The following is an 11,127-nucleotide window of genomic DNA, read 5'->3' on the forward strand; positions in this document are numbered from 1 at the left end:
TGCCATCGACTGCGACTGGTCGGCCATGGTGCGTTTGACACCTACTTACTCTCTACTTCGCCCTTCGAGAACAGCATCTGCTAAGGACTATTGTCACCTGAGAAATTTCTTCCGTCTCGCTGGCCAATGATGTGGGCGAGGGCGCCGACACCCAAGCTGGCGCCACCGCTGCGCAAGCTGATGAACAGCTCGCGCGACGTCGGCGCGGAGGAGCCGGGCAGGCGCAAGCTGGTGCTGCTCTGGACGCACATGTACAGAGCGAGCAACTTTAGCGGGTGCGCAGTGAGCGCGTGCGACGTGACGTCGGATCGGACGCGCCTCAAGGAGAGCGACGCGGTGATGTTCACGATGGCGCTGTACAGAGCTCACAAGCACGGTGTGCCCGAGTACAGGCGGCCCGACCAGCGCTGGGTGTTTGTCACGTACGAAGCGCCGCCCGTCGTACGCTGGATTTACAAAAAGCTGGACGCCTTCAACGGCTGGTTCAACTGGACGATGAGTTACCGACGCGACTCGGATATCTTTTTCCAGGTCGGCAACGTCGCGCGTCGACGGACGCCTTACGACACGGCGGCCAGCATCGACTACGCAGCACGCAAGACGAAGCTCGCCACCTGGTGGATGTCGCACTGCCCGACGGACGACAGGCGGGAGTACCTTGTGAAACATATCAAGCGCTATATACCCGTGGATGTATTCGGTCGCACTGATAACTGCGGTCAGACGGTCTGCCACGACTGCGACTGGTCGGCCATGTTGCGTGACACCTACTACTTCTACTTCGCCTTCGAGAACAGCATCTGTAAGGACTATGTCACCGAGAAATTCTTCCGCTCGCTGGCCAATGATGTGGTGCCGGTGGTACTAGGTGGCGCCAAATACACTGACACAGCTCCGCCTCATTCCTACATCGACGTTCGAGATTTTCGCTCCGTCAAGGAGCTTACCAACTACCTCCAGCTAGTCGCTGGCAACAGCACCCTTTACAATGCCTACTTTGCCTGGAAGCGGGACTATGTTATTGACACTTCAGCTGCGGTATATCAGAACAGGTGGTGTCAACTATGCGAGAAACTGCACGCGCCCGCCTCACAACCTCAATCGTACGATATACAGCGCTGGTTCACCGACGACTCTAAGTGCTTGCGTTATGACGAGACGTCTACAGAGGAGATGAAATTCATCAAATCCACATTGAAGCGGCCATATCAACGGGTGCGAGTTTCTGACTAAATTTACTTGCCTGGCCACTTTCAAGCTTTCAGACTGAGCTCAGCGTGTGCGCTCACGTGCGCGCGCGTGTGTCTATCTGTCTATTCATCTGCTTGGCTAGTCGCGTGTATAACCGGTTATTATACATTTATTTATATGTATAAATAAACAGGGGTAGAAATAAGGAGAAAAAAGAGATGGTCCACAGGACCATCTAGTTTGAAATTTAGATGGTCCTCCTAAATTTTAGATGGTCCTCCTAAATTTCAAATTGTTCTCTAAAAGTAATGCGGCGTGCAAGAAATTTACCGTAAAATGGGACCAAAATATTGACTTTGAAAATCGGATGGTCCTCCTGATTATTTGATGGCCCCCCCCATACCATCGGACCATCGCTATTATTTCGACCCCCTGATTATTACATATATTTGTTCGCGGGGTTTTCATTTGTAAACAATAGTCATAACTCTGAAGCACTAACGGGTAAGCTTTTCGCATTACATGACGTAGGATACAAAGACGTTGAGGGAGTGAAATGGCCGGCATCAATTGATAAAGGGTCGGTATTAGATCAAATCCGTTCTGATTATAAATAACTGACATAAATTTAAGGACGCGGGGTCGTAAGGAGGCGTGCTGTAGGTTTCTAACCTAAACTACATATGGTTCATACAGATTTCTGACAGGCGGTTTCATCAAAAATGTATTCAAGCGAGCGGCAATCAAGTATAGTCTTATCAGGAGTGAATATCAGGAGATAATCTCTATTATTCACTCCTGGTCTTATCAAGTATATCTGTTCAGTTGCTAACATTTATTTATGTGCAATGCACCACTATAGTTTTCCAGAGCATAGTTTTCCAACAGCATTTCTATCACCGCCACTACCGTCACCGCCGCCACTGCGACCGCCACCACCACTGCTATCGTCACTACCGCCCCCGCCCATTCACCACCACCCCCTTCACTACCACCACTGTCGCTCCACTCCTAGGCCACCAGCACTACTTCTACTACCACCAATCCCATCACCAGCACCAGCACCACAGGAGTGCAAAATAATAGGTCTATTATTATACACTCTTGACCACATCACCACACCACCGCAACCTCCACAGACACACAATTGCCATCGCCGCCGCCGCCACCACTACCACAACTACCATCACCAGCCCCACCACCAGCAGCAGCAGCAGCAGCGGGAGCAGCAGCAGCAGCTAGGGATAGTCAGAGTAGGCCAGAGGTGAGACTGAAAGGTGGCTAGGGATAGTCAGAGTAGGCCAGAGGATAGACGGAAAGGCAGGGCTTAGAGTGAGAGGGTTTAGGTCGATTGCCTCCACTGCACACTTGGCTGCAATCAGTCAGCAGAAGTAGTCAGAGTAGGCCAGAGGTAGACAGGGTAGGCCAGAGGTAGTCAGGGTAGGCCAGAGGTAGTCAGGGTAGGCCAGAGGTAGTCAAGGTAGGCCAGAGGTAGACTGAAGAAACTTAGATAACGAAAATATAATCACACGGCCGCGTGGGCGCGCGTGGGCGGTGCGCCGCGATACGTACGCATCGTGTTGTGGTAGTAGTGGAGGATGTACTGCGCCTCAGCCACCTTCCAGTCGAGCAGCTCTAGCTGCGTGCTCAGGCAGCGGTAGACGTAATCCAGCGGGCAGATCTCTGCGATGTGAGGAGAGCGGACGGAGATGAGTTTTTAAACGCGCGTCAATGCTTCGTAGAACGGTCGCTTCCGTCAGTTTTTTCGATTGCATTTCTTGCTATGCTATGCCATGCTATAAGCACTATGTTATGCTACACTAGGATGTGTCGTGGTGAGACTTGAGCACCGTTTTGCATTGCCTAACGCACTGCCCCTGCTATGTTACACTATGCTATGCTACACTGCATCACAGTGAAACCTGCCCCTCTTTCACCCACTGATTCCTGCACCATTCTTGCTATGCTAAACTAAGCTAGAAACTCTATACTGTGTCGCAGTGAAATTCAACCCCATTTCATATCGACCAATGCTACACGATATATATTATTATTCTACGATATGCAACACTGCAACACAGCAAAACCTGCCACTCCTTCCGTTATCCGCTATATCTCGCCGTCATCGCTGCACACACCCCTCTTGCTATGTTAAAGTGATTACGTCCCGTAAATATTTAAAAATAAAAAAAATATTTCCACTTTTTCACAAAATATAAGTAATTCTGTTCACTTTTTATGGTTAAATTGCTGCATTATTACTTCTTATTTTACTATATTGTTCGATGTGAACATACACTCGTGACTCATACATAGCCCATAGCAAGCAATTAATGTCAGGAACACAATATCAAGTCTACGTTATATTCCGTAGTTTACAAACAGAGACTGTCATGGATGTCGCCATTACGGGGCTGTATATGTAGTCAGGTCCGTGTCTATAGGCTAGTCTCAGGCGGGTCTACGTCATCCCTGACGTCTGCTGAGAGCTCGTTACAGGTGCCGACTCGGGAATGATCGCGATCGCCAATCATTGATGATTGATTGGTTGGTCGGCTCGATGAAAATCACGGACATCAATGTAGGAATGAGGCGGAGCTGTGTCAGTGTATTTCGCGCCACCTAGTACCACCGGCACCACATCATTGGCCAGCGAGCGGAAGAAATTCTCGGCGACATAGTCCTTACGGATGCTGTTCTCGAAGGCAAAGTAGAAGTAGTAGGTGTCACACAACAATCCATAGCGACTGCATCTCACATGGGGACGCGCGTCTATAGCAGATGCTTGATAATTGCCGACTGACAACTGCTTTACTCATCGCATGTCTCTCACGCTTTGCAGCTCAGCGCGGATGCGACGTCATTGACCGACCACTCGAGCGCAGCATCATTCGTCAGATTGGCCTCACAGCTTGCTGCATAAACAAACGATGCACGACCGACAGACCCGCTCATTACGATATCCACCTGCGTGTGCTCTTTACAACGCTTCCTACATCCCCCGAATAGTACAATTATGTTTTATTAACCCACGTCACACGCGGCGAGAGCTAGCATAGACACGCGCTTGCCATCAGCACCAACATGGCGCCGGCGATAGGCGACGAGCTCGACAGATCTGAACTACAGGCGGCGCCAGAAGCGGCGACGTCGGAAGCTCGGCGAGGTGCGTCGGGCTGCGACGGTGGCGCCGGCCGCAGCCGCGTTAGCCGCGTGCTCGCGCTGGCAATGTTCGTCACGTGCTACCTCGTGCTCTCCTCGTACATAAGCAGACGAGAACACACACTAGCGAGAGCGCCCGCGCCGGCGGCAGCGGCGGCGACGTCGGCACAACTGCGGCGGACGATGTCTGAGCCGGGGGCCGACGTGCGTGCGCAGTCCGGCCGACGCAGACTCGTGCTACTCTGGACGAACATGTTCGGGAAACCCAACTTCACAGGATGCGCCGTGAGCGCCTGTGACGTCACGTCGGACCGCAGCCGCGTCAAGCACAGCGACGCCATCTTGTTTACGATCTCTGTGTACAACCCGCGAACGGACGGTGTGCCCGAGTACAGGCGGCCCGACCAGCGCTGGGTGTTTGTCACGTACGAGGCGCCGCCCGTCGTACATTGGTCCTACAGAAAGCTGGACGTGTTCAACGGCTGGTTCAACTGGACGATGAGTTACCGACGCGACTCGGATATCTTCTATCAGGAGGGTGACGTCGCGCGTCGACGGACGCCTAAGGACACGGCGGCCAGCATCGACTACGCAGCACGCAAGACGAAGCTCGCCACCTGGTGGGTGTCGCACTGCCCGACGGACGACAGGCGGGAGTACCTCTTAACTTGTGACATATCAGGCTATATACGCCGTAGCATGTATTTGGTCGGCAACTGATAACTGCGTCAGACGGTCTGCCACGACTGCGACTGGTCGGCCATGTTGCGTGAACCTACTACTCTACTTTCGCCTTCGAAAGACAGCATCTGTAAAGGACTATGTCACGCGAGAATTCTTCCGCTGCGCTGCAAATGATTGGTGCCGGTGGTACTAGGTGGCGCGCAAATACACTGACACAGCTCCGCCTCATTCTTAGCATTGATGTCCGTGATTTTCGACTCCGTGCAAGGAGCTTGTACAACTACCCTCCAGCTAGCTCGCTTGGCACGGCACCCTTTACAATGCCTATTTGCTGCGAAAGGCGGGACTATGTTATTGACACTTCAGCTGCGGTTTCTCAACGTAGGTGGTGCCCCTTGTGTGAGAAACTGCACGCGCCAGTTTCCCGACCACAGTCGTACGACATGCAGCGCTGGTTCACAGAGGACTCCAAGTGTATGCGTTACGATAAAAACTATGCGGATGAAATAAGATACAAGAAGTCTAACTTGAGACGGCCGCGTCGGCATATTCGGCTTGAAGAATAAATCTATCTGGCTACCGATTCGCTGGTCTCACACATTCCGGGCGCGTGTGAAAATGTATTCGCGTGAATCTTTTGGAATCGTAGGTTTCTTTTGTAAACATCGTTGAGCTACGTTTCTGTTCAAGCTAGTCTCTATTAACACGTTGACGCCAAAATTTAGCAGAGACGCATCGCCGAAACCACGGGAACTTGGAACGTCTCAATAAAGAAAAGTAAATAACACGAAATGTATTTTACTACTATCAATCATTCAATGTTTCTTTACACTCCTATCTTCGCCTATTACCGTATTGTCGATCAACTTTGCGTAATGCGTCAAATGCCATATCTGAACAACAAGTACCCCGCACGCACGCCCTGTGCACAAACAACAAGAAAAAGAGAGGGACATACTAAACAGCCGCATGTTCGTCGGAAATGTGCTACTAAACAGCGAAATTGAGATGTGCGCGGACTGTGCAAGAAGGGCAGGAATGTGCAGGATGTGCGCTGAATTGCAAGGAATGTGCCAGGAATGTGGTAACTAAACAGGCGAAATGTGCTACCATACAGGGAAATGTGTCAGAATTGTGCGAATTGTCAAGAATGTGCAGGAATGTGCGCGGAATGTGCAAATTTGCAGGATTGACAATATGTGGCGTAATGTGCATCATAACGCATGCGATGTATCAAATGGTCAAAAATATTATATAAAAAAGCGAAATGTGCTACTAAACAGTCGAAAGTGGTACTGTAACAGCGGAATGTGCGTGGAATAGTAAGAATGTGGTGGCAATCGATCAAATAACTGCCGAATGTATGCAAAATGTGTACACAATATTATAGGCCATAAATCAGCGAAATGGCTACTAAACACCGAAATGTGCTACTAAACAGCGAATGGCGTGGTAATAGGTAAGATGTGGGTGAAAGTGCGCTCAAAATCTCCGCAATGGTATCAAAATGTTGTAAACAATATTATACACTAAACAGCGAAATGTGCTACTAAGCAGGCGAAATGTACGGCTTACTAAACAGCGGATTGCGCGGTAAGGTAAAATGTGGCGCAAGTGGGCATCCATAACTGCCCAATGTATCAAAATTGTGTAAAAAATATTGATACTAAACACCGAAATGTGGCTCTAAACAGCGAAATGTTCTACTCAACAGGCGAAATGTACTGCTACTCAACAGCGGAATTCGCGATGTGTTAGAAGGGCAATGTTGCACCAATAACTGCAACTCCACGCAGATTGCGCTCTGCGCTCTAGGCTCCAATCTCACAATCATGGCTGCAATTCTCTATTCAATTCTGTAATTATACTGAGGTTGGAAGAGGACTGCAATGCAGTTTGCATACTGCGGCAATGTATGCAAGAAGTGTAAAAAATGTTTCTACTAAAGCAGCGAATTGTGCTACTAGAACAGCTAGAATGTTTAACGAATGTGGCGCAATGTGCCTCATACCTGCGCAAATGTATCAAAATGTGTCAAAACAACTGTTTATACTAAACAGCGGAATGTGCTACTAACAGCGAGAGGAATGTGCGCGGATGAGTACAAGAATATTGTATGCAAAATGCTGTAAAAAATATTATACTAAACAGGGATGTGCTACTAGCGGAATGTGCGGCGAATGGTAGTATAGTGGCGCAATGTCATCATAACTGTCGCGAGTATCAAAATGTATAAAAATATTATACTAAACAGCGGAATGTGCTACTAAATCGCGAATGCATGGTACTAAACAGGAATTGCGTGAATAGGTAAAAATGTGGCAATTTGCATCAATGAACTGCCGCAATGTTCAAAATGGTCAAAAATATTATACAAACAGTGGAATGCTAGACTAACCAGCGAAATGTGTACTAACAGCGGAATGTGTGTTGGAATAGGTAAGAATACTCCTAAACTGCGACGCAATGACGGCGAAAATGAACGCGAATGACGCGAAATGACTCAAAATCATCAAGTATACATAAAATTAATATTAAATTAATGTTTTTATTAATTAAAGTTAAATTGTTATTAATTCATCTTAAAATTAAATGAAAATTGGCTATTTAAAAATTTTAAATTAACTATTAAATGAAGCGATAGGTTGTCCTGTGAATGACGCGAATGAGATGTCTTCTCCTCCCTCTTCTCTCTCTCTCTCTCTCCTCTCTCTCTTCTCTCTCTCCTCTCTCCTCTCTCTCGTCTTCTCTCTCTCTCTCTCGCTGTCCTCTCTCTCGTCTCTCTTTCTCTTCTCTTCTCTCTCTCCCTCTCCTCTTCTCTCTCTTCTCTCTCTCTCTCTCTCATGCCTCTCGTCTACTCTCTCGTCTCTCTCCTCTTCCCGTTACTACTCATCTCTCATCCCCCTCTCAATTCGTCTCCGTCCTCTTCTCTTCTCTCTCTTCGCTCCTTCTCTCTCTCTCTCATCTCTCCTCTCCCTCGCTCTCTCTCTCAATCTCTCTCGTGGCGCTAATCATCTCATCGCTCTCCTCTCTCATCCTCACCCGCCCCTCTCTCAGTCCTCTCTCCCCTCTTCTATCTCCCATCGTCTGATCTCTCCCCTTCTCTCTTCTCTCTCCTCTCGTCCTCTCTGGTCTCTGTCTCCCTCTCCCTCTCCCTCTCCTCTTCTCTCTCTTACTCTTCCGCTCTCTCTTCTCTCTTCTTCCACTATCATTCTCTGTCTGCTCTCGTTTCCTCTTTTTCTTTCTCTTCTCTCTCTTTCTTTCTTCGTCTCCCCTCCTCTTTTCTCTTTTTCTCCTCTCTTCCTCTCTCTCGCTCTCCTGTCCTCTTCGTCCTCTCTCTTCTCTCGTCTCTCTCTCTCCCTCCTCTCTCTTTCTTTTCCTTCTTGCGCGCGCATTTTCTTTCTATTGCGCGGCCATGTCCTCCATATTTGGCCATTATTCATATTTGTGTGTTGTTGTTTGCGTGTGTGGTGACGGTGTGTGCGGTTAGCGCGTGTGTCAGGCGACGTGCCGTTGTAGCGCGTGATGTGCGTGAGCGCCGTGTGTGTGACGGTGTGCGTGAGCGCGTGTGTGCGACTGTTCGCGGACGTGTGTGCGTGAGCGCGTGTGTGCGCGATCGGTCTGATGTGAATGTGTGCGTGAGCGCGTGTGTGCGGCGTGTGCGTGACGCCTGTGTGTCGACGCGCTGGGTGCGGTGACGCGCCGCGTGTCGTGCGACATCTCGTCGTGTGCGTGTGCGCGATGTGTGTGGCCGTGAGCCGCGCTGGTCGACGTGATGGTGCCGCGGTAAGTGCGACGTGTGTGCGTGAGCGCGTGTGTCGTGAGCGCGTGTGGTGGCGACGTGGTCGGATCGCGGTAGTGCGACGTGGTGCGTGCAGCGCGACGTGTACATGACAAGTGTGTGCGGTGTGCGTGAGCCGGCGTGTGTGGAGGCCTGCGAGCCACGGTTGTCCGATGTGTGTAGCGGAGCGCGTGTGTGCGACGTGTTGCGCACTGTGTGCGTGGGTGGCGCTGCAGCGTACAGCCGTGGTGGTGAGCGAATGTGTGGAGTGTTTGCGAGTGTGGCGTGAATTCGCGTGAATGACGACGATAGGCTCAAAACAACCCGCACCCAGTGGTGATGATGATTGTGTGCCTGAGCTGTGTTTGCGATGTGTGTCGACGTGTGTGCGACGTGTGACGACGCTGTGTTGGTATATACGCGTGGTCGGTGATTCGTGTCTTTTGTGTGGACGTCATGGGGGCGTTGTAAACGCGCGTGTGTGTGAGTGTATTGTGAGTGAGTGTGTGTGCGTCGTGCGTGCGAGTGCGTGCGGTGCGTGCGTTTCGCGCCCGTTATGTCGTTTCTTCTCATGTAATATGCACATGTAAGACGTGGTCGTGGGACCCGTCTATAAGCGTTTGGTATCAACATGGAACATCGTCATCATCGAAGACCTGTCCACTATACAGTGTATAGTCACCCTCAGCACGTCACATCTGGCTGTGTTTTAATAATACCAGTGCTTGTAATGAACAAACCTCTCAATACAACAATACACAAATAGTATACCACAATATAAACCATCACACATACCCCTTCAGAAAGCATCCTGCGGAGCATTCGGTGAGCTACAACGTTTCCCCGCAACCCACTATCGGACACATCTTTTTTAGGGCTAGTTTTGAAACGCAAAGGGCAGTGCAAACGCTTAACCCTTACTAGCCTCGGGCTACGTTGCATATTGTCCTTTAGTTTCTCGCATGGGAAGGAGTTTTTGTTTTTGAATCTGCAGGGGGAGATATTTGTACCAGGAATGCCCCCCCTCCTTCAAGAGCGGGGATGCATCTCCCATCCCCGGAATTATACGCCAGGCTCACGTGTAGAACACGAGGCGAACGGTAGCGACCGTCGATCACTGAAACGCTGACAGCGTATCGGTGCTGCTCCACTCAAAGCGTGTGCTGTTGTCGGTGTTCGTTACGTGAACCGTCAGCGAAAACTACGTGGATTGAGAGGCTTGTGATTAGCGTATAGTTATTAGAGTCGCGCGTTACGGGCCCATGGGCCACTACGGGGGACGGGCGTATGTAAGACCCGCCCGCGTTTTGTAAATTAAAGCCTGTCGTTCTCTGCTAACCGCTGTCCTGTCTGTTATCATGTGTAACACATCGACGAGTCATCTTCCACGAGATTCTGATTTCTGTCCGCAATCAATAAGTCGATTCGACGTGCTTAGGGACGAGACGTAACGATAGCAAGCATCACGCCAAACCATAAGCGAAACAAACGTTAATCCGAGAGATCTAACGATAAAACCGTCACAGTAGAAAGAACCCTCCGTACAATAACTTCCATACGGGTTCAAGCGTATTTCGTCTAATACTTCGCCCAACTCGTCACACCCAGGCCGCATTAGCCGATCTCGCCAAATCACTGCGCGCTGCCTATTGACGGTATGCTGATGGAAATAGTACAGATCATAACATGGGGTGGTGGGCGAGGAGGGTGTTGCCCCCCGTTAGCCAGCTGACTAATGGTTATGAGACTAGTAAAATGGGGACCCAATAAAATAATTCTTAATAATCATCAAAAAGACAACGTAGAAATTCAGGAGAAAGCATAAAACATGGTATTTTCAAAAATTTTCAGTTGAGGGGCATGCCCGACAACCTAGACCGCGTGCCTTCAGCACGCGTCCTCCAAATATCACGTCCCCCGCCGCCGCCTGAAACCTAGGATCCACGGCCCTGTCAGCATTATTATCTTCGTACCAAGTGACTGATGTTAGGCTCCGCCATATTCGGAGACAGAAAAATCGAAACTTAAAGGTACAATTACGTTACTGAGTCTGAACCGCGCCCGCAATAGCAACGCGTAATTACTACCTATTATCATACAGATGATGGTCACCCTTTTCAGGCATTAAAAAGAAACTCCCTTTAATGTCCTATTCGCATCGAATACATAGAAATACGTCTGAAAACCATAACTAACCGGTGAATAAGAGCACGCCAATACGTAAAATTATTGTTTAATATACCCCACTCGCAGCGAGATATGCTAGCCTGCTATACAGTAGGCACATGAACACATATACACCAACAACA

General features: G+C 49.5%; 2 protein-coding genes across 2 annotated transcripts in view; one reads left to right on the forward strand and one right to left on the reverse strand.

The window, feature by feature from the left end:
* Positions 1-1,413, forward strand: part of LOC106810288 (alpha-(1,3)-fucosyltransferase C-like) — a 1,822-nt gene extending 409 nt beyond the window's left edge. Inside the window, exon 2 of the mRNA XM_014813585.1 lies at positions 157-1,413. Within this exon, the coding sequence (XP_014669071.1) occupies positions 157-1,233 (1,077 nt within the window). The 3' untranslated portion in view covers positions 1,234-1,413. The remainder of the gene's footprint in view (positions 1-156) is intronic.
* Positions 1,414-2,553: 1,140 nt separating this feature from the next.
* Positions 2,554-11,127, reverse strand: part of LOC106810286 (tankyrase-like protein) — a 63,459-nt gene continuing 54,885 nt past the window's right edge. The window contains exons 14-15 of the mRNA XM_014813583.1: positions 2,764-2,874; positions 2,554-2,563 (exon numbers count right to left, since the gene is read on the reverse strand). Coding sequence (XP_014669069.1) covers positions 2,802-2,874 — 73 coding nt within the window. The 3' untranslated portion in view covers positions 2,554-2,563; positions 2,764-2,801. The remainder of the gene's footprint in view (positions 2,564-2,763; positions 2,875-11,127) is intronic.

This window comes from Priapulus caudatus, unplaced genomic scaffold (assembly GCF_000485595.1).
Source record: "Priapulus caudatus unplaced genomic scaffold, Priapulus_caudatus-5.0.1 Scaffold427, whole genome shotgun sequence".
NCBI lineage: Eukaryota > Metazoa > Priapulida > Priapulimorpha > Priapulimorphida > Priapulidae > Priapulus > Priapulus caudatus.